The 24,224-nt window shown below is 40.3% G+C and overlaps 1 protein-coding gene across 2 annotated transcripts in view; it reads right to left on the minus strand.

The window, feature by feature from the left end:
- The window catches only part of SLC49A4 (solute carrier family 49 member 4), a 74,167-nt gene that overhangs the window by 20,658 nt on the left and 29,285 nt on the right, over window positions 1-24,224 (minus strand). For both annotated transcript variants that reach the window (XM_062005044.1, XM_062005045.1), the window contains exons 3-6: window positions 17,674-17,942; window positions 11,480-11,609; window positions 6,414-6,522; window positions 5,744-5,811 (exon numbers count right to left, since the gene is read on the minus strand). In XM_062005044.1, the coding sequence (XP_061861028.1) occupies window positions 5,744-5,811; window positions 6,414-6,522; window positions 11,480-11,609; window positions 17,674-17,942 (576 nt within the window). The remainder of the gene's footprint in view (window positions 1-5,743; window positions 5,812-6,413; window positions 6,523-11,479; window positions 11,610-17,673; window positions 17,943-24,224) is intronic.

Below are 24,224 nucleotides of genomic sequence, written 5' to 3' on the forward strand. Positions count from 1 at the left end.
TCTTTTCCCCCCTTTTCCTTTTTTCAGCAGTGCTCACGTGACATAACTATCACTGCAACTGCTCTTTTCAAAAGGTGTTTCAGCACAGCTACTAAAAAAGATATATTAGAAAAGGCAATGTCAGTTATCCACTGATAATTTTCTATAATCTCCTGTTTAGGCAATGGGATTTGGGGCCGGACAGGTTAGGTACGTACGTCTAAAAAATGTCTTCTCTCCTCATAGCCTCCTACCTTAATTAGGCTACCAGCAGCACAATCCACCTAGGCTGGTCCATGATGGGATCTGTCCATCTATCAGCTAACTGCTTTCTCTGCAGTTCTTCTGACAAAGATCATTTTACAGGCAGATAACAGCTTACTTGATAAAACAGATAATGCTACCAATATTTTGAGACCTAGGAACCTCAGCTCCACATATACCATAAAAGACATATGAGCAATGCAATCAAAAAACCAAAAATAAACCTACCAAAAAACCCTAGTTCTTTCCTCTTATTTTGATTCTCCCTGGGCTTTAATTCCACATCAAATTTAACAGGGCGTAATTCAATAAGCAGCAGTGGAAGATCAATGCTGCATATAATCTTAAAAGTTTATGACTGCAGAGTGGAAGTGGCTTATGCATTAATCTCTAATAGTCAGAGGTTAGCTGCTACTGTTGTTCTTTTCTGACAATCCAAATCCAGCAATTGGGATCACTTCTTCTCAGTGGTTTGCCAGTTTCTTTAATTATTGTTTGGAATCACCGGGGTCAAAATCAACAGTTTTAAAAGCTTTTCAGAAGCATCTCAAAGTACAAACTTTCAGCTTCTTCCACAGAGACTCCCTGCTTTGCCTGCCAACAGATAACATCACTATTCCCTCTCTTTTACAGGGAAGAGCAGTTACATATATCCTGTGTAATGAAAGACAGTGTGAGAAACACTCCCTTCAGGGAGGGACATTCACAGACAACAGATCTGGAAGGGATCTGTATAGGGCCCTCTATCTCTGTCCTACCACCAAGGATATGTGGTGATGAGAGGATTATACACAACTAAACCATTCAAGGTAGTTAAGTGAGCTAAATTATATATCAACCTTTACTGAGCAGGTGCAACTCTTTTTGACACAAAGATCCTGGTATGGGTATCAGTAGTAGCTGTGTACAAAAAGGAGTTCTCAAATATCACAAGACTACAGAATGGTTAAATAAAAATTTAAAGGTTTTCACAGGTACTGAATTCAGCCAGCAATAGAAATAAAAAGGGAAAAAAATGACAAAGCAAACTAGCCTGAACTTGGTAATTGAGGGTCTTCTGTTTCTTGTCTGTTTACAGGAGAATTAAGAAGACTGTAAATCCAGTCAGCTCTTCAGAATACTTATTTCAATCAAAAAAATCAGAGAAATTATTTTTATCCTATGACCTCACTATTTCCTTTTGAAACCTTCTATTCTGCTCCTTCTCCATCACCTAGTATGTACAGGGATGTGTGCAGCTGCTAAAAAAGTAGGCACACCAGGACAGAAGGTGGATACTTACCCAGAGACAGACCTCTCAGCCTACTGCTGGTAAGTCTCTTACAATCCAGCAAATCCAGCACTGTGCTGGATCCACAGTTAAAAAAAAAACACATCACAAACCTGCATTGCTGACAACACTATGACATGTTGATAATTTCCTTAGCAACAGACAAAGTTTCAGCATTTTGACTACACTGCAGGTTAAAAGCAGAGAGACAAACTGAGCCTCACAAATATCTATGATGATTAGCAAATGTGGAAAAAGGAAATTAAAAATCTGAGAAAAGGAAATAGATTTATGTTTCCATGCAATGATATGAATGTCTCTTTGACACTGCTTTTCTTCAAACCAGTCTCATTTGAAAGCTGCCAGAAAAGGGTACAGCACCTGCCAGCTGCCCAAAATAGCCCAGGCTTTTCAATTATAAAAATGCATCACACAAATTAGCTACACATATCTAAGTTCACAGCTACTGGGACAGCAGTGGGTGGAGAGCAGGAAGATTTATGTATCGGGCTGAAGAAAACTTGCACCATTTTGAAAATGAGACAGGTAAACAAATTTCAAAACTAGGCATTACTTTTAACATAGATGACTTAACACCTACTGTGATGTGCAGGCTGTGCTGCCATTCAGAGGGATCTCAACCAGCTTGAGAGTTGAGCAGAGAGGAACCTCATGAGGTTCAACAAGGACAAGTGCAGAGTCCTGCATCTGGGAAGGAACAACATCATGCACCAGTACAGGCTGGGGGTCAAACTGCTGGAGAGCAGCTCTGCAGAGAGAGACCTGGGAGTCCTGGTTGATAATAAGCTAAACATGAGCCAGCAATGTGCCCTCGTGGCCAAGAAGGCCAAACGCATCCTGGGATGCATCAAGAAGAGTGTGGCCAGCAGATCAAGGGAGGTTCTGTTCCCCCTCTACTCTGCCCTGCTGAGGCCTCATCTGGAGTCCTGTGTCCAGTTCTGGGCTCCCAAGTTCAAGAGGGACAGAGAACTTCTGGAGAGAGTCCAGCGCAGGACCATCAAGATGATCAGGGGACTGGAACATCTCCTTATGAGGAAAGGCTGCAGGAACTGGGGCTGTTTAGTCTGGAGAAGAGGAGACTGAGGGGTGATCTTATTAACATTTATAAGTATCTAAAGGGTGGGTGTCAGGAGGTTGGGACATCCCTTTTTTCTGTACTAGCTAGCAACAGGACAAGGGGTAATGGGATGAAGCTGGAACACAAAAAGTTCCATTTAAATGCAAGAAAAAACTATTTCACTGTGAGGGTGAAGTAGCCCTGGCACAGGCTGCCCAGGGAGGCTTGTGGAGTCTCCTTCCTTGGAGGTCTTCAAGACCCACCTGGACATGTTCCTATGCGACCTGATCTAGGTGACCCTGCTTCTGCAGGGCGTTTGGACTAGATGATCTCTAAAGGTCCCTTCCAACTCCTACCATTCTATGATTCTATGATTCTATTAATCAAATGCTCCAGGGCAAGGCTCAGGTTGTTACAGTTCTAAATAGTAGAAACTGCATTAACACAAATGGATGGAGTAAATTCCTAAACTGCACCAATTTTGCTTTGATAAATTAGCAAAAAATCCCCCCGAAATTAGGACTCCTGCCACCCCTCAACCAACAGCTTCTTGAGAGGTGGTTAAGGGAGAGAGCTGCTTGCTTGGCAAGTCACAATTCTGACACTGAAATACATCAACTTGTCAGCCTTGACAAGAATCATTACTTAATTTTCCTAATTACAACTTTCAGCAGATTACAGTCAGACTCGTCATTGATTCAGCCCTGCACAGATAAATGCTGAATAGGCCTAGGAGGAAGAGTCATCCATCAGGTCTGACAGATCACCTCCTCCTTCCCTTTCTGTACACAAATCCTCCCATTTGAACTGTGTATTGCCCAAGTTAGAAAGACATATTTGGAGACAGACTGTTGGTATTTTTAATTTACTCATAAGCAAAGCTCTGAATGCAACAAAACACTGGCATTCAACAAGGTTTGACATCCATTTTGAAGCAGTTAAAGACACTGTCAGCATTTCCTGAAAGTTTACCCAGGCAATATATTAAATAAATTAATCTACCATAAAGATAGAGATTTGCATGTTGGAATTGAGTCAGCAGATTCTCTCCTAACAAAGTTAAGTGAGCTGCTAAGGGTGCCCCTCTACTATTGAAATGTTACAACTATACCAGAGATTAACTCACAATGGAAAAGATTAAGCTGGCACACTACCTGCTTCAGCATCTGTACCATTTACAGCAGCTGGTTTTAAACATATACTTCTCTTGGAGAGAAAACCTCATACCTGAGCTTAGCTAATCAAAAGAAATTCTTCTTAGAGGAAATCAGGGCGTGAACCTTGCTTCAATACATGAAGTCCTTTGGCCTGCATCTGGAGTGGAGGGAAGGAAAGCGCTTGTCTCTCTTCCCTAGGTCAGGAGTTTTTTCCTCCCCCTCTGCTGCAGTTGCTAGGCAGCCTGTGAAATGTCAGGATGGCAAATCTCACGGTTTTTTATGCATTGTGTACTCAGATGATGCACAGTAAGTGAAAAAAGAGTTTCAATTTCCATCCTAAAAGGATGTCTTCTCTGAGTCCCACGATCCCACAATGACTGCAATAAGGACAGACCCATCCTCTTGTGCTAAACCCATTCCAGAACTGGAGTCTGGAGTGGACATACAGAAGTCAGGACAATGCTCAGATATCTCACTGGAAGAGGAACATGAGATTGGTTTTAATAAGTTTTATAAACCCATTGTTCAAGTACCTCCTGAAAGACTTTTTCTTCTTCCTCCTCTCCCTTTTTTGTATACATATCACAGAATGGTAGGGGCTGGAAGGAACCTATAGAGATCCTCTACTCCAATCCCCCTGTCAAAGCAGGTCCACCTAGATCAGGTCACACAGGAATGTGTCCAGGCAGGTTTTGAAGACCTCCAGAGAAGGAGCCTCCACACCCTCCTTGGGCAGCCTGTGCCAGGGCTCCCTCACCTCAACAGTGAAAGAGTTTTTTCTTATGTTTAAATGCAACTTCTTGTGTTCCAACTTCTTTCCATTATCCTTTTTCCTGTCACCAGACACAACATAAAAAAGTGCTGCCTCAACCTCCTGACATCCACCATTTAGTTATTCATAAACGTTCATGAGGTCCCCCCTCAGTCTCCTCCAGACTAAACAGCCCCAGTTCCTGCAGCCTTTCCTCATAAGGAAGATGTTCCAGTCCCCTGATCATCTTGGTGGCCCTGTCCTGGACTCTCTCCAGAAGTCTTCTGTCCCTTTGAGCTGAGGAGCCCAAAACTGGACACAGGACTCCAGATGAGGCCTCACCAGGGCAGAGTAGAGGGGGAGGAGAACCTCCTTTGATCTGCTGGTCACAGTCTTCTTGATGCATCCCAGGATGCCATTGGCCTTCTTGGCCACGAGGGCACATTGCTGGCTCATGGTTAGTTTATTATCAACCAGCACTCCCAAGTCTCTCTCTGCAGAGCTGCTCTCCAGCATCTGGTCAACCCCCAGCCTGTACTGGTGCAGGGGGTTGTTCCTTCCCAGATGCAGGACTCTGCACTTGTCCTTGTTGAACCTCATGAGGTTCCTTTCTGCCCAACTCTCAAGCTGGCCCCAGAACCGATCCCTGACAAACTCCACTGTAGATATATATATTTATACATATATATATAAAAAATATAAAATAAAGACTAGGTATACACCTACTATAGTCCATAATAGTACAGCAAAAAATAGCTAGGCCACAGAGGAAGCTAGCAAGATGGCCAAAATGGGCCCAGACTAATTTCTCTGTAGAGAAATGTAACAGGATTGTGAGTAGGTTGCCTGTGCTACATTTCCAATATCCCTGTGGGAACTGATATGCCCAAAAGAGAGATGGAAGGAGACAAACACTAATTTCTTCAATGCTTTCCAAACGTGCTACAACAGGTTCTCCTTCATAACAGTAAGCTGAATTCACAAGAACTGTATTTAAAAGGAGCATACAGGAAGCACTTGTCAGGAGTAACAGCATGACTCTGCCAAATTGAGGTATACACATATGGGAGTTCTCAACCCCCAGCAAATACACAAATTATTGCCCTACAAGAAACACATCACAACCCCAGAATGCATTTTCTATTTCAAATTTATAGAAGATGAGAGAAAACAAGTAAAGTTATTATGAGGATAAGATAAATGACAATCACAATTGAAGAAATGGAGAATGTAATTATTCCTACCTTGCCATTGCTATGCCAACAACACAACCTCCAACTATGGACCAAAATCCAATCCAGCCTGCATCTACCTGACAGGACGAAAAATCAAAACAAAACAGAGAAAGGTGTCAAAGCTGAGAAAATAAGATGCTACTTCCAAAACAAATGATGGGCAGGAGCTGCAAACTGCTACCAACAGCCCTCAACAACAATCTGAAGTGCAAGACTTTTTCTAGGATCTTATAAAGGAGATAAATTCAGTAAAAGAATGACCAAGTGGCCTATGGGTCTAAATGTAACCCCCTTCTGTATAGAATCTGAGTAACATTCTCTTGATTTTCATAACACTCTATCAGAAGCTTAGAAATCTTCTCCCTACTTTATCTTTTCCACCTGGTAAATATTATTTCCTTTTACTAAAGGGACAGCAGACAACAATGCTCCTGTTTATCTGACTTGTCAAAAGGTGCACATGGTTCTGAAAATACCCAGAGCTGGCAGCGAGTCAGCAGGGACAATCGTGACCATTTGGGATGCCAAAGCTACAGTTTAAAATTTCAGGAGGAAAAAGTGGTCCATACATATTAATAGCAGCTTAAACACAAAAACCTGACAAAACTGTATGCTAGTGCAAAACAAAAGCATGCCACTTACAAAAACAGCTGCTGATCATCAGTCAGGAGATACTTACTTGGCTTACGTGAACGGGCGTTAATATCAAATCGAGAACACCAGACCAGCCAGAGAAAACACCCAGTGGTATAGCATAGGCTAAAGCAATCATCAGGAATCGGAAATTGCTGTGAGGACAAAACATATGCAATTAACTGAAGTTTATGTTAGAAATTGCACCAAGATTAGCTGCTATAAACACCCTGGAATCTACATTTGCCCATCAAGAAAAATAGCGGAGGTCTCAAGGAGGAATAAGCCAGGGAAAACAACATTGTGATAAGAAAAAGTCAGTCTCCCCACATAGTTCTGAGCTCATATGTTTCTCTTTTCTGGAAGCAATTCCTCCACGCATTTACATGGGCAATCTAGTTCACCTAAGTGTATGTTAAGAACAATAAGCACTAATTTGAATGACAGAACACATATTTCAAGAATAAAATCTAAGATTGATGGGGGGTTTTTAACTGTACTTAATTTTAAACTATTTCACTCCTCTTTATTTTGGTGAATGGCAGGGAAAGCTCTGGAAATGAGATGAGTACAGTTGCAAGAGTAAAAAATTTTGACAGTTTGAACTGTCAAAAACCAGAGACAAGTATAATATTCTGCTCTAAACAGTCAATGTGTTTGCTTTCTCCTCCCAATTAAAATGATTCAACCTTTAGTATGCAGTGAAGATGAAGCAGTCAAAGCTGTGTCATCATCTTCACCACACACAGCTAAACAGGAGCTGGCAGACAAATACCAGCACCAATTTCCCCCATCCACCCACTGTAACCAAAAGCAAATGCAAAGCCTTTGCTAAGAGACCTCCAAATTTTCCTCAAAAATATTGCAGTTTGGGAACAAAACCAGAAAAATACACTTTGGACACTGCAACAGGGATATTTTAAAGTGAAAAGATTTGCAGTGATTCCAAGGCTATCCCATGGGATATCCATGTAACCACAACATGTAGCTCCCCCCATTCCCAAGCAATTTATATAAAATTGATCCTGATCTGTATCAGTTCCTTGGCATGCAGGGACAATTTGATAGCACACAGTTAAGAAAGCCAAGAGGGAAAGAAAGAGCTTCACATGCTGTCCAAAACACTCAAAGGTTTGCAGCTTACACTGTTTTACTCCCTTAGACGATCCATGCACAGCACACCAGCCAGCATTTTTTTGCACTGTTCTTTTTCACACATCCTCTTCTTGATTAACACATTTCTATCACATGAACATATCCTCCTCTTGCAATATCATTCATGTCAGATTTATTTTTTAATGCAAAGAAAAACAACTCCCAAACTCCCAGCTTTTCCACACATTGCTTAGATTTCTCTGAATACTAAAGCATTTGCAATCTTCTTGACAACTTTTTCCTTCTCAAGAATGCTATACTCTTGTTCTAGTTTATTTTGCATCACCTTGGCATCTCTTAAGGCAGGTTTTCTGATGCTATTTAATATTATCCACGTAAAAGCTAATTTAACATCTGTAGAGTAAAATAAAAGGGAAAGTGCCCATTTTGCATGGAGATTATATGGCAATGCTGTAGATTGCAAAGTAGGAATAAGTCTGAATGCACTCTTTCAAAATAGCACTCTCTCAATATTCAAAATATTTAGCTATCTGAATGTCACCTTCATTAAAGAGCTACTTCTGAGGGTGTCAGTACGTTGTAACCTAATTGATCAAGAACTCTTGCGGTGTATTTGTCTTTTGTAACTCAAGCAATGAGACAGACTGGCACGTAACATAGCTACTCTGTGCCACATCCAACTCCTAACACCTACCCTCCAAGAATCAGCTCTGAATCATGACATCCTCCAGTGACAGAAGCTGCCACTCTGCCCAGTCTCCGGAATAAGGAAGGTGACCAGAGAACAGGGACATGTCAGTGACAAAATGGCACTGATCACCAGATGTCATTCTGTCCTCTTGCCTAGCAATACCTAGTGCTGGCTACATTAAGTGCTAAAGGTATTTGAAACACACATCTTAAATAGCAGCTACGCTTTCCATGGTTCCAGTCACTTGTATTTGTTTTTGCAAGTTTGCAATTGCTCCACTGAAAACAGGAAAAATGTGCTGTCTGTCACACCATCAGTTGGTGAATCCACGCTGTCTTCCATCATATCAGCCCTTATGACAGGATATCAGCATTAGCCTCTGTTAAACCATTCTGCTGGAATATGAATTGGATTTTTCTTCTGTCAGAGGTTTGGGTTGTTTGTGGTTTTTTTTTTTCAGAAACCTACTTAACACCACTAGAATCTCTAAAACAGGCTGGTTCAGAGGGGAGCCCAGTCAAAGTCAGTCACTGTTTTCAGAACAACTTTGACAGCACCTGCTAATGTCAGGCACACTCTGAGCAGCTTCCACCACTGGATGGTGATGTCATATGAAAGATTCCTTAAAGAAATAATGATGTACAAAAACCCTGTCAGGAAATTGCAAAATTGCTTATATAGTCCCTTGAAAACATAAAAGGCACGTAACCAGATAAAAGCATCTAATTACTTCACAGCAAACATCACAACACGTCTTCCTAATACAGATTTAAAGACTTATCAGCTAGTTACTTGCATTAGAATTTTTTCCATGGAAATTTGTGACATGTTCAAGAGAGGAGGGAAAGAAAAAAGTCCTATTTGCTTCACTCAAGAAACTGAGAAAGGGCACTGTACTTTTTCTAATTGAAATTCCAGCTACACTTGTCAGAGTGTGTGATAGACTGTTAAAAGATTTAGGCTTAGCTCCCAAACCATGACTAATCTGTCGTCTCCCACTGCAGGCTGAGAGAGTTGGTATCAGGACATAACCAGAGATCAGCTAATCATTATAATCTGTCAGAAGTAAGTATCCTCCAAAGCAGAAGGAAGAACCAAGGTCCTAAGCAAGTCCCCCAAAAACAGCCTACGAGGGACGATTGACCCTAAAAAGCTATGTAAAATACAGCTCTGCAAGAAGAAGACTGCTCAAGAACCTGAAGGCATGAGGGAGTGTGAGAGCTGCAAGGTTGTGATAGATCCTTTTGGCATCCAAGGAAAAAGGTCAATGACTTCAATGGTAAAGTTATGTTACACAGATGTATTTTGAACTAATAAAACTGCAGCCTGAGAGAGAAAAAAGGGAAATTATGAACATCTCAATTCTCATGAGTGTTGTCTGGCGCATAGTTGGGTCAATTGAACAGCTCACACCTATCCTAAATGACTTACACAGAGTTCTTATACCAGAGACTAAGTCTGCAATAAGGTGAAATCATGATTTCCTGGTACTCATCAAATGATTTACCTTCAGTCTATACCATTAAGTTAAAAGAAAGCCTCTTTGTGTCAAAAATTATGAAGTCTAGATTAGGCAGGCAACAGAGCTAAGAAGCCTAATGAACCAAATGCTGGATTTCTCTTGAAGCATAGTACCATTTTCTTTTGTAATACCCCCTTGATTGATGGAGTGTTCCTAAAAGGCTCCCCAAGGTAAGTGTGTTTAATGATGAACTGTTGATTGTTCCACATACAGAGGAATGGAGAAGTGCCTTTGATAAGGGGTAGCATGGAAGAATGCATAAAGACCAGAGTGAAGGTCTGCATTACTTAAGCATATAGTTTGTTCTTAAGTTTCATTGATTGTGAATAGTGAGCCAGCTTTGCTGTTTACCTCCTGACCTCACCAGTATCACAGGTCCACTGTTTACAACACTTTGAACAAGGAATCTAATGGTTATCAAGCTCCCAAATGGAGTACTGTCAACAGAAATTTTGTATTTCACCTGCAGAGTCAGCTGCTGTTTGGATTTCTGTTCAACAGTAACATTTTTACAACACAGCCCTCAGGCAGGGTCTCACTATACACCAGCTTGGGTGCATAACAGCATTCTTCTGTGTGCTAAGTGTCCTTATGAACATAGATATTTTTTAATATCCTGAGTAGGTCACTTTGCAGACTAAGTAGACAGCTGTACTCACACCTTCTCCCAACTGTCAGTCTGCTCCAGGATAAACATACAGGATTAAGCATCTTGTCAGTTATTTACTCTCCTAAACTGAAACAAAAGCTTCCAAAAACAAAATAAAAAACCCCCAATGACAACAAAGGATGAGTTGGTTTTGCTAGCTTGAAATACACTTAGAAAGTACAGCCCACATAATAACTAAATGCCTAAAGCTCCACAACTATCAAATTTCAAGCACCCCTTGGTATATAGATTCAGCTCCTATGACTACATCACCCAGCAATTAGAGCAACAATTCAAAGGCCCCCATTGAAGTTCATCTGTGCAGCATCATGTACAGGGTACAGGCCTCCACACTTAATCAGCATTCATTATACAGTTGCTTTAGCTGTTCCACTGAGATCAGACTCCCATTACACAAGACACTGTACAAACACTGGCTGAGGTGGGACTGTGTCTTACCAAAAGAGCCCAAGTGGCAGAAGCTGCAAAGCTGGAGATGTCATGTTCTTTCTAAGCTTTCTTTTTTTAAAACCCCAAAATTAAAAGCAAATTAACTCACCTTTGAACCTGTTCAGAAACACATCTGGAAACCCTTCTACCATTTCTACTTCATATTTTAACATACAAGTAATGAGATTTAATAGATCATATATAATGGTTTCATATCATCCGTTCATTGCTCCCATGGCTGAATGAAAGCAGCTGAATATTCCTTTGAATGACAAGCAAATTCATTCCAATATAATAAGCATGGCAGAAAGCAGCTCATTATTCAGGTCCAGTGTTGTTAATTGTTACCTCACGCTTAGCAGTATGCACACTGTAACAATCTTGTATAACCTGATGTAACAGAAGCATTGCCTAAGAAAAGCTACACTAACAGCATGACTAAAGCAGTGCTGCTGCTGACAGACTCTCATATGAAGGCTGGAGATATACATGCAGTGATTTAAAATTTAATGTCTGTTTTTTAGCAGTTAGCATCCTTTCATGTCTCAGCATTAATATTTAATTCTATTTTGTTTAAAAGCACTACAAAACAACTTGTTTGCTCAATGAGAAGATTAAAGCACACTTGTTTTTATTTATTTAGGTGCTGATCTGCTTTGAAGTGGAAACCCAATGAGGACCTACCTTAAGAGTCTGCAGAAACTTCTCCTGTAGCTGAGCCTTTGACTCGCCGCAGCCACGCTGGGAGGGAACGGGGGCCGTGAGGGGAAGTAGGCCAATGCTGCGGAGAATATCAGGGAAACCATCCCAAATTCTAAACAAGAGGGCAGAGAAAAACAAACCCAAGAACAGATGTTAGCATTGAAAAGCTTAAAGTCAGCCTCTGATACATAAATCCCACCACAAGTGCTTTATTACTCCTGACAACAGAACTCTATAACTTGAAGGAGAATTTCTTATTTCCTCCCTAAGCAAGATTTCAAATTGAGATGGAGAACCACTGAGATGGAGAAATATCAGCAGTCCATTCCAGTGGCAGGAGCTGAAGAAAACCAGGCTCACACATGGGGAACTGAATGAAGTAAAAGCTTTTTCTTTTTCTCATTAGAAGGGAACTGCATTACGAAGTTCTGGCCGTGGTTCCTTGCAACGGAAGCAATGCGGTGAAGGTAACAGCCTGCCACAGACTTTAGACAGATGGGACTAGGGAAGCCCCAGGACATGGAATGACAATAAATTGGCACAGAAGATGATGAAGGCAAAGGAAAGGTCAAGCGAGGCAGTGTCTCGGGCACGAATAGCATTACATGGCAACAGAATATAAAGAGAAAAGTGTAGGAGCAGCCACAGCTCAGGAATAGAAAGAGCACAAGTAATAGAGAGAAAAATGAAAGAACACAGTTGTTTGCAGATGCTTCTCTTGTTCAGCAGCAGCTATCCCAGATCTCTGAAAAATTTCACAACAGAAATTTGGACCTGAACTTGCATAAGCACTTCACAGAAAATACACAGCAAGCCTCACCATCAGACATTCTGAGAAAAAACAACTCCAGCCACTGCCAGTCTAATTAATCTATTTTACAGGCCTTTTACAATGTATGTCATGTTCTCCACAGTCCTCGACTCCAATACTTCTCCTGCCCCTTTGAAAACAAGATTTCTTTTGCTGCTGGATAGAAAAAACGTATAGCTGAAGTGTATTATCTTAAAAGAACCTGTGATCTTATAACAAAGAAGTGTTCATCGACAGCACAAATAAATTCCAGCAGAGATGATACTCAATTGCATTGCGTTTCTTTTTTCTTCTCTTTTTAATAAATCAATATGAACGTGGCACTTTGCCAGCTCTTCTGCCAAACCAGAAGAAAATAAGTTCGGGAAACTGAAAAGTAAATAACACTCACGGTCTAAATGGATCAGCTGGCGACAGAGAAGGGAAATGAACGTTTCTCTTCAGTGCATGGAGAAAAGTCTACACTATATTTCTTTTGAAGGCATAACTTCAAAATGGGATGTGACAATGCCATTCTTCATGATCAAATACTAAAGGATTCATTTTGAACTATGTGGTGGCTCTTTTCTTGCTGTGGTCTAATTGCTCTTTTGAGGGTCAAAAGCACTTTAGGTAGACCTTCTCTGTGCACTTCCTCTGTTCTCCAGAAAATAAACTAGTTTCTATCTTTGTGTACATTGTTTTTGAGATGATGAACAGTAAATAACAAACCAGATGTAACTGATCATCCCAGGTTTATGAAAGAGATGAGATGCTTTGTCACTACAGGATGGTACTAGACAGGGAAGCAGGAATCATACAATGGTAGGGCTGGAGAGGACCTCCAGAGATCATCTAGTCCAATCCCCCTGCAGAAGCAGGGTCACCTAGATCAGGTCACATAGGAACATGTCCAGGTGGGTCTTGAAGACCTCCAAGGAAGGAGCCTCCACACCCTCCCTGGGCAGCCTGTGCCAGGGCTCCCTCACCCTCACTGTGAAATAGTTTTTTCTTATGTTTAAGCGGAACTTTTTGTGTTCCAGCTTCATCCCATTACCCCTTGTCCTGTTGCTAGATACTATAGAAAAAAGGGATGTCCCAACCTCCTGACATCCACCATTTAGATATTTGTAAATGTTAATAAGATCTCCCCTCAGTCTCCTCTTCTCCAGACTAAACAGCCCCAGTTCCCGAAACCTTTCCTCATAAGGAAGATGTTCCAGTCCCCTGATCATCTTGGTGGCCCTGCACTGGACTCTCTCCAGCACTTCCCTGTCCCTCTTGAGCTGAGGAGCCCAGAACTGGACACAGGACTCCAGATGAGGCCTCAGCAGGGCAGCGTAGAGAGGGAGAAGAACCTCCCTTGACCTGCTGAAAGCTGACCTGAAGGCTTGCTGAAAGCTGTTTACCCCTTTCTTGTGCATCTAGTTCTACACATAGGTTTATAGGCATACATTCATACATACATGCATGCTCACACTTTAATCACATGGTTGCAGATTACAGCCAACAAGAATGTGACCACAGAAAGCCATAAGCTTTGTCCAAGGTGCTTATTATTTCACTTGAGCGTACTGCAATGCCACAAGGGGAAAGGCTGGGTCTTTTTCTAAAGAATGTAAAATACGTTGATAATTTTTTTAAGTCACAGTAAAATTTTATAACAGGTGACCATCTGGGGCCTCCTCTACAGGTTGCCTCAAGATTTCTGCCAGTCAAATTGCTGCAGCAGGATTAATACAGTAACATTTCTTCTTTTTTTTTTTTAATTATTAAATTCAACATGCAGTCCTTGTAGCACCTGCTTGCTACTCTTTAATGTTTCCCAGTGTTGTACTTTCTAAGTTAACAAATTTGCCTCACAAGCACTGTCCTCAAACACAGAAGAGCAGAATGTACTTTGGAAACTAAAGCAGCTCCCTCTATTGAAGAATAAAAGCCTTTAGTGCCATCTTAGCTTTGTGCATGACACTTGCATCTCTATCAGAAGCCCAGGTACTGCCAAGCATATATGATTTCTTACACATCACATTCCTTCCTTGTTAGGAAATCCTCATCTTTATCTCCATCATCTACTCTATCAGACTAGATAAAGAAGAATACATTCCCTGGACAAGCTTGATACTGTAAGTAGGGAGTAAAGTAAGCAAAAAACAAAAGGTAATAAATAGATCAACATTGAGACCAAGGGAGCTGCAGTCATAAAAGGACGTCTTCCACAGAGGCTATTGGTATCTCAGCAGCACAATGGACACAGCAAAGCATGCAGGACTGTGCCAGTCAGTGTAAATTAGCATGCAGAAACACAGACACAGGTATCTCTTGTTGAGGGGTGGATCTGGAATGCTGAAGTATTCCAAAAGCTGGGTACCACATAAGTGACCTATGACTGTGGAAAGATGCCTACATCTTAGTCTAGGAAGTAGGTATCCTGCTGCCCGTGTAAGCCCCAATCAGAACAAAAAAAAGGTTTAGAGAGACACAAGCCTCCTTGATAAAAGTTCTTTCTCCTTCAGATAGATTTTTGAGCTACGAGTAACCTACTGAACCCCAGAAACTCTCCTCCACATCTTGTCCTGAAACATAAGGGGGTAATGAGGGCACTTTATATGCTCACAGACATTTTTTTTAAACAAATAACGCTTTTACACTGATATTGAGGAAAGCACATGGCTCAAAGCTCTGGCTGCAGTCCAGAATAATTCAAGCTGCCTTACTCAATTCAGGTAATACAATTCAATCTTGAATTGTTACATTTATACTATTTCAGCTGGGAACCAGAATGTGCCGCAGCACAGATGACACAGAAAGAGGCAGTGGTAATTCAGTTGAGATAAAGGAACAGCAATTTATTAAAACACAGAAGAGACTGGAGTTAACAGAGCAATTTCAGAATAGGTTTATAAGCAATTGCTTCGTAATCATGTTTGAGGTTAAGTCCTTGGAAAATTAGCACACTCTTGGCATGCTACTGATCCCAAGTTAACAATTCACATCATTATCGTCTTTTAAAAGTCATCACCTACCTTTTGGAGGCTGCTTATCTAATACCACCTCACACACAAAAAAAACCAAGTTCCATCACAAACACAACTCCATTAGGAATGCAGTGTGCTTATCTTGTGAAACTGGCTTTCCCATAGTACCTGAAAGAAGTCATACCAAGCCCGAACACACTCGCTGAAGGAATGAGACATTTGGGTCCACCTGCTTCTATTACATTCTGTAAGATCTTTATTAGTAATATGTGAAGCCAATTTGAGCTTTGTTTTCTGCCCACCTGATCAAGGAGACCTTAAGTAGAAGCCTACCACATCTACCAAGTATTTTTTGGTCAGCAGGTGAACAGAACAGTACAACTACCAGGAAGCAGTCACCCACCACGAGGCAGCCTTCTTTCTACCTCTGGAGACTACCTGACATAACCAAGCAGGGGAGGCAGACAGCTTCTTCAGCGTAACAGGGCTGAGGCGACACAGGACAAACCCCATGAGGGATTCAAAGCAACCCCCTCTCTGACAATTCCTACCCATTTTAAACCAGTTGGACATTTTGAATCCCTGTGGTTCACTGCAGACCAGTGACATTCATGAACCAGCTCTTTTTTGTTGCTTGAACAGCTAAAGAGGTTGTAGGTCCTGAGAAGACACACCCCATATGACAATCACAAGCACAGCTGCACAAACAAATCACCTCTGTTCAAAGCACTTTCAAGTGCACATTTCCTAGGAAGCAGAAGAGCTGCTGCAGGATCATTTTATGGTGGGATCAGCCAACAATCCCAAACATCTAGAGGGTGTTCCCCAACCCTTGTTAGCCCAGAAAGGCAGAAAAAGCCATGCTGAGACATGGGGTAGGCAAGACACACCTCTGAACCTCGGCAGCAAGCAAGATCCATCCCACTTGCTGAAGAAAATGTTTAAGAAAACTTTCCAGATGAGAAAACAAGTCCAATGGGCTGCTGAAAGCAACATTTCAAGTGCTATCGGATTTAAACCAGTGGTTTTAAGCACAAAACTGTACTTCCTTTAGGTAGATGAATTCTTCTCTCTCCATGGAAAATATAGAGGGAGAGCTAAAGCATTTCTATAATCATTAGATGTTTCCTCCTATCCTGCAGGACAAAAGCTGACTTGCCTTCATTTTTCCTTCTGTCACACTGGTTGTTTTCATCTGTCAGATTTTCATAGCCTAACATATTTATCTCCAAAAAAGGCCTAAGCAAACCCAAATTTCCTTGTTGTTCCAACACTTTTGAGTCCAGTAAAAGTAGGTTGTCCAAAAATACTTGCTCAAACAGTGATCCAACTATTACTAAACTTTCTTTAAAAAGAAAGTGCAGTGGCTGTCACCCAACGGGAGCAGTAATGTGACAAAACTTCCATAGGAGTAACATCCAGGAAGAATGATTACAAACTGCTAACTCAATTCCATAAACCTGCATATAAACTACACAGTACATATACTTTAAGACTTCTGTAACAAAGAGGGCTAACTGCTGGCTGAATTTCAGAGACTGCAATTATAAGGGGGGAAAAAAACTCAACCAAATATGCAACTGCCATGACATGGTAATAAAGTTCTGCTGCTCTTAATGTTATAACAATTTATACCCACTAAGAATCGGACGGTAGACTCTTAAGCCACTTAAGCAACTCTTTTTCCTTGCTGTCAATTTTTGTAAGTGCCACAAAAGAGATGGAGAAGCCATTGCATGAAAAACAGCAAGGACACAAAACCTAAATTATATCAGGCAAATTCTGTATCAGTGCTTTTTTCTCTTCATAGAAATTGTTCACCACAAAGAATTACGTGGTTTTAGCTAAAAAAAATCTATTGAGTTTTAATTTCAATGTTAGATTCTTAAATACTAATAATCCAGTCACATTTGACTGGCATATGTGAGTCATAAATTAAGGCTGATTTAACGGAGGAAAGAATGTAATGCTGGAAGACTACTGGATTTCCATCTTTACAGAAACAAAAGAAAAAAATCCCAGCCTGTCATATACAGGTTTTCTTAATGAAAATTCAAGCAATTAAAAAAAAAAAAAAGCAGTTTGGAAGCTCAGGGAAAGCATAAGCTCTCCTAGAAGGTATTTCTCTTAAGGTCAACCAATAACAAACAATTGAAATACCTCATCTGGAATCAGTCTGTACAAAAGGCTATTTTTAAATATTTTCTACAATAAAAGGGACAAAAAATTTAACCCTTCCGATGGCACAACATTTCACCACTTCATTATTTTCCATCAGCCAGTAGGTGATGTTTCCCGTGCAGACCAGCCACTAGAGGGTAGTGGTTCACAAGTACCAAACACACACTCGAAAGAATGCAAATTTTTAGTGACTTGAAGTTTTTTCAACACAGATTTTGAAAGCACACCTGCATAGAGCACAGTCTCAATACGGTCCTTGATATGCTCCGTGTTGCTCTGCGTCACCAGCGAGGGGTGAGACGTTCCGTTAGGAGACGGCACCACGAGAGGTCCCACCAGAAAGGCGCCGGCAGAGCCCAGGTAGTTGAGCAGTGATGCAATGGCTGTTGCCGTGGCACGTTCGTCGGGAGAAAACCACGTGGTGGAAAGAAACGGTGCCGCGTTCATCACAGTGGGCCCTGCCAAACCGTTTAGCAGCTGCCCTCCGTGAATCAGCCTGCAACAGAGAACAGAAAGAACAGTCGCTTGGATGACAGTCCCCCCTTATTTTTAAAAGGCATGGAAGATATTGAGTGCTGGAGATGGAGTGACTGCACAAAGCAATGAAAGTCCTGTGCAAAAAAAAAAAGCATATTCTACATGCTAAAAGTAGCCCAATTAGGCTGATTTAAAGAATCCAGAGCTACTCTGGTCCCATTACCTCAGATAAATGGAGAAGCAAATGTTCTCTTCAAAGAAGAAACGGAAAAGGGAACAAAAGAGACTTTCTTTGCAGGAAAAAAAGGTATCATGATAGCATATAAAAGTAGGAAAGGTGTAGTAGCAAGAAAGCTTTCAATTGTGAATGTCTTAAACCTGACCTCTTGCCTGCATAAATTCCAACAGAAGATTTAAATTAGTTATGGCAGATCCAAAATTGAAACACTTCAGCAAAATACTCTGCATATTTTTTCACTGCATTATTTATTTTTATTTACACACTCAGATGAGCTCTATGTGCCTACAGATGAGGAGGCCGGGCTGTTGAGGTTTCCAAGAGAATCTTCTTCTGCAGCAATCTGCCCATTCTCAACATACTGTTGAAACAGCCAAGCAAACCCAGATTTTTCTCGTTTTTCACACTCATCGGGATTCAACAGATAAGGCTGGTGACAGAACAGAGATAGTACTTCCAAGCAGTGAAGTCTCTGCAAACTTTGGATTAATGTAAGTACAATGAGGATGCACAGAAAGGGCTTTTTAAAGCCTCTCCTACACATGTAAGTCAGCCAGAAACCTTCCACTTTGACTTTTTCAAAAAGTGGTCCATCATGAAAGGCAAAAAGCAGTTGGAATTTATGTTAAAACTTCATGTCTAAAAGCCAGCTAGCAAGGCAAACAAAACATTGCAACCCTCCACCGTGGCTGTATCCATTGTGCACTAAAATGGTGGCAGATGATATTTTTATATGGGTGGTGTTTTTCTAAGCATAGTAGAAACCTGACGTTATTGCTGCAAGACTGAGCTATCAGACATAAAAAGCTATGGCCTGAAAACAGGGGAACATAAGCTAGCATTTAGGCAATGTTTCAAGCCACAAATGGCTGAATAATATACAGTGTAACAGGAGTTTTTTAAAGCACACAAAGGAATAAAATATGCAAAAGAAATGCTGACAGACTCTTTATCAAATTAACAAGATAGATTGCAATAAAAAGGAATAGATGCTTCCAACTCTCAGTGGATTGGAAATTAAAATTTTAAACAAGATCTACAAAAACACAAAGAATAAAGAAAAAGCTACTATACAGAATCTGAAAGAAACACTCTCTGAGCTGGGACAGAAGTAACATGCACTCCTAAATAGAAACAACTGCCATTTGTTTGAAAGTATTTTTTTAAACTTAAAATGTTGAGGCTAGATTTCACTATTTGTGATGTACTTCAGATGGATATCACCAAGGCATAGTCAAGCTTTTTTAATATCTATTAAACTAGTCCCCCCTCCTGCCTAGAAAATTATATATATATAAATAATAAAAAAGACTAATTCATGCTCTGGTACAGTTTCCTGGGGGACACAGCACGTGAATCCCTTATGACTATTCACCAATTCCATGTACTTTAGACAAACCAAAGTATCTTTCTGAACTTCAGTGTTTTCACAGAAACACAGAATGGTAGGGGTTGGAAGGAACCTCTAGAGATCATCCAGTCCAACCCCCATGCCAAAGCAGCCCCATCTAGATCAGGTCACACAGGAACATGTCAAGGCAGGTTTTGAAAATCTCCAGAGAAGGAGCCTCCACACCCTCCCTGGGCAGCCTGTGCCAGGGCTCCCTCATCCCAACAGTGAAATAGTTTTTTCTTACGTTTAAATGGAACTTTTTGTGTTTCAGCTTCTTTCCACTACCCTTTTTCCTGTCAGTAGATAACAACAGAAAAAGGGGATACCCCAACCTCCTGACACCCACCATTTAGATATTTATAAATGATAATGAGATCTCCCCTCAGTCTCCTCTTAACTAAACAGCCCCAGTTCCCGCAGCCTTTCCTCATCAGGAAGATGTTCCAGTCCCCTGATCATCTTGCTGGCCGTGCGCTGGACTCTCTACAGAAGTTCTCTGTCCCTCTTGAGCTGGGGAGCCCAGAACCGGACACAGGACTTCAGATCAGGCCTCAGCAGGGCAGAGTCTTTAATCTGCCGGTCACACTCTTCTTGATGCATCCCAGGATACCACTGGCCTTCTTGGCCATGAGGGCACATTGCTGGCTCGTGGTTAGTTTGCTGTCAACCAGAACTCCCAGGTCCCTTTCCCCAAAACCACTTTCCAGCAGGTCAATCCCCAGCCTGTACTTTCATCTCACTACAATAAGTTACTCTCAGTTTTATCCTAAACTGTTCCAAGATATTTGCAGAGCTGTGCTACATCCCCAGAAACAGCAGCATTTCAGTAGTAAATGACAAATATTTTACTATGTCTCCCTGCTCCAAAGTGAATTTAATGCTTAGATAGTGATTTTGTTATTATACACTAGAAAAACTGTGTCACCACCAAATAACCTTTATAGCTATATAGGTGCCACACTAACACTTCTGTTCACCTATACCACTATGATAATATTGGTTTAATTAAAATACACCTGCTCTATAGAAATCCTAAGGGCAAATACAACTCACTAAAATCAGAAGAAAATACAACAGTTCTTCTGCAGCACCTATGGGCATGCAGGCACTTCATCTGATAGATGAAGAAAGTTCTGTAAAAAAACCCTCAGTTTATATACTGTGAGAATTTTACATATTCTTTTCATGTATTTATATACTTCAGATTTAGACTACATCTATCAAATTTAGATTATGTCTATCAAGCTGCACCACCTGAATAAAGCTCTGTAACTGACTTATATACTCGAGAGAGAAACAGATGTTAGTTTTACTTTGCAGATCCAAAGAGAAAAAAACATCATCTTAACCCAGAATTTCAATTCTACAACACTTTTATGCCTCAGTTTTTCGAAAGAAAGGGATGATTTTTGTCTCTCGGTCTCTTCTGTTGATGTTCTCTGATTGCTCTCCCTCCTGCCTTCCCCTATTTGGTGTACTGTCTCTTCCCATGGATTTACCTTTCCATCTCCATTTCTGGCATTTACCAAGCTTGACATTATCATCCAAGGTAGAGCACTTCTTATCTCCTTACTGCTTAACTTTTCAAGTCTAACATATTTGGGTTAATAAACACTATTTTCAGACTAAATTTCCACTGATAAATATCTCTGCATATGATAACAGACTAAACTATATTTTATCTGTTTTTCAATACTGCCTTGAATTAAGCTACTTTTTTTTTCCTGAGAAAAAGATTATTTGCATTGTTCTTCTACACATCCTCAACTCATTTCCCTAGAGAGGCAGGATGAGAGAATCAAAACGTGATTCAGTGCACTTACTAAGCTGCTACTCTGAGAGACATATGGAATGGGCTCTCCATCTGACAAAGAAATGTGAATACAACCACCAACACTGTTTTTTTTGCTGTTTGTTACAACGTCTTATCATCACCACACTAGATTTTGGTTTCACAGCCCATAGGAGTCTCCTCTGTATACCATGAGTGCTAAAAATTCCTCCAACACCAAGAGACATTTGTTTCTGCTGCTCCTTGATTTTCATCTTGTTTCTGCTACCAAAAAGGTGCAAAGAGTAACTTCATTTTTCCTTGTTACTAATTTAAGTTTCATTATGCACAACAAGATTCCTCTTCCCTGAGAAAAGGGCTAAAAAGATAACTTGGGCTCAGGACCTTACCCAGCTGGAAAAACATTTTTCAGTTTTATTACACTAACAGAGTAATTTTCATCTGTTACTTATCCAGCTCTGCTGTTTTCATATGCATTATTTATCCAATCATCATCTAATTATTTTTATGTATCAAAAAGCAGAAAGCTATTGAATTCAAATAATAGAAAGTAACACAAGAGTAGAAGGCTTTTTAATCACTATCATGAAAGAAGATTGGAAAAAGAAATGACACCAGAAATTAATCCTCGACTTACAAATTAATTGACATTGTCTAACTTAAAGCAAAAGTGGGTAAGTAAACATCTACTCAAAATATCTTGCTTCTAACCATTTCAGAAGCCAAGGATTCATTTTGAGACTTAAAGGTTTTTGCACATCTGACCTCTGTGCTAATGAATTTGTGTCCTCTTCCAAGCCTGCAGTTGAAAATGAGCCCCTTACTAAACAAAAGGAACACAAATTAGGGATTGGTGGTAAATGTTAGTGTGAAATACATTGTATCAAAGCATGAGAGTAATGGTTAATTTATACATTTCCATTATGTGTATTTGTCTGTCTGTATGTGTGTGTATATATATATAAAACCCCACAGATATGTGTATATATATATACACACACATCCCTCCCTTTGCACAAAATAAAGACCACATTTGCTCCTAAATTGATCTCTGAATTGCAAGACAGAACAAGGGACAGTTCAAATACAGCAACAGAAATTAGAGAAGAAAAACTCTTATAGTACTACAATGTCATCTCTTTTCCAAATTTTGTCAGGTCACATTATAAATAACTTAATTACATGGCTTTCACCACTTCCCTGAGAGAAGACTTTATATAGAGAGCATTAGGAAGTAACATGGTTAAATCTGCTTTATTCACTCCCTGCTGTCACTTGTTACAAGACACTAATAGACTACAACAAAAAACCCCATCATGTAAAGCTATAAATGTTGCAACTACAACGTCACTAAGCAAACTGGGTAGGAAAAAAATATTATACAGGAAAAAAAATGTTTAAGTGATTGATGACAATATTGTATAGTTAATATAGGAAAGAGCTTCCTTTAAATTTGGCTTTATTTATCTTTTCCTCCCCGTATGGTTTGAAACTTTTCTTGCACAGTCACAGTCTCACCAGGTATTGGATTCATTAGGCTATTTAAAAGCTGTGTGCTACATAAACCCTTTTTCTATGCAAAACTTCCAGACATTTACTGTTTCTAGCACAATATGTCTCATACCTGGACTTAAAAGAATTTTAAATGAAGGAAAATCTCATTAGTTTCTGTACTCAGATGGGGAAACAAAGACAACAGTAGAGGGAAAATTACTTACTCAAAAAATTACTTCTCACACAGTGGATTTAAACTATAACACTAAAATAAGTCTCCAAAGCTCAGTTCTAAGACGTGTTATTTGAACTCGTTTTGGGAAGGCTAAGACTGGAGAAACTCTATCAGTATTTTAAACACACTAACAGAGTGGAAAAAGTCTTTTCACCATTTCTTTGTGAGGCTGTTGGCCTCAGTGCATCGCTCTAACTCTTTAAACACATTTTTTCTCTACCAGCCTCTAACAAGCCCCCAGTCAGCTGGGAAATTTGATTCCTCTGTCTCCTAGGAGGGTAAAGAACTCATCTCAAGAGCCTTGTGAAGATCAGATTTCAGTGCAGGGTTTTCTTCCTGAAAATGTTACCATGCTTTTCCTACTGTAAGCTGCCATAAGAATTGACAGCTTGGGCACTATTCAAACTTCTATATGAATGCAATGAAACAAAACTGGTAATTCAGTTCTGCCACTCTCTGCAAAGTGTGAGGAGCACCAATGTCTCAGAGAGCAGTAACCTGCTGCTGTAAGGAGTCAGCGCTGGAATGTGCCTCGGTCTGGAAAAATTTAGTAGGTTAATTGCTCATCCTTACAATGCAAAAAAGGGATTCTGAATAAAGAAGTTGTACAGAAATGGATAGCTGATTTTTCTTTCACATACGTTGACATTTTCAGTCATTGAAAGACATGGATTGCTCAGCTCCTGCTAATTGGGAAGACAAATACGTTTACATAGCGATTAGCTCATTGTGGAAACTACTGGAAGCAAATGAAAGAGACCCTTCCACTGGAGGACTTCAGAAGCACTTTTTCAAGTGCTATTGAATTTAGCCTCGCTACATGGCAACAAAGTAAGTAAATACCTCCTATTCTAGAGCATCTGCATTGATGTATGATGCAAGTTGTTTGCCCAGGAAAAGGAGGATGAAAAGACATGTACTCATCTACATTATACATCAGGAAATTTATTATACCTCGGAGGGAACTGATTCCAGTTTTGTAAAGAACCACCTCTGCTTTTTCACAATCAAGTCACTAGAAAATGATGGAGTTTTTCCTTTAGACTCGGACAAATACAACAAAAAAAGCCTTTATTAAGTGGAACATTTTGAGGTAATTTTTAAGGCAAAAACAGAATCAGAGAGGTCAAATTCATGCTTTGCAGCAAT

This window comes from Colius striatus, chromosome 11 (assembly GCF_028858725.1).
Source record: "Colius striatus isolate bColStr4 chromosome 11, bColStr4.1.hap1, whole genome shotgun sequence".
In the NCBI taxonomy this organism is placed as follows: Eukaryota; Metazoa; Chordata; class Aves; order Coliiformes; family Coliidae; genus Colius; species Colius striatus.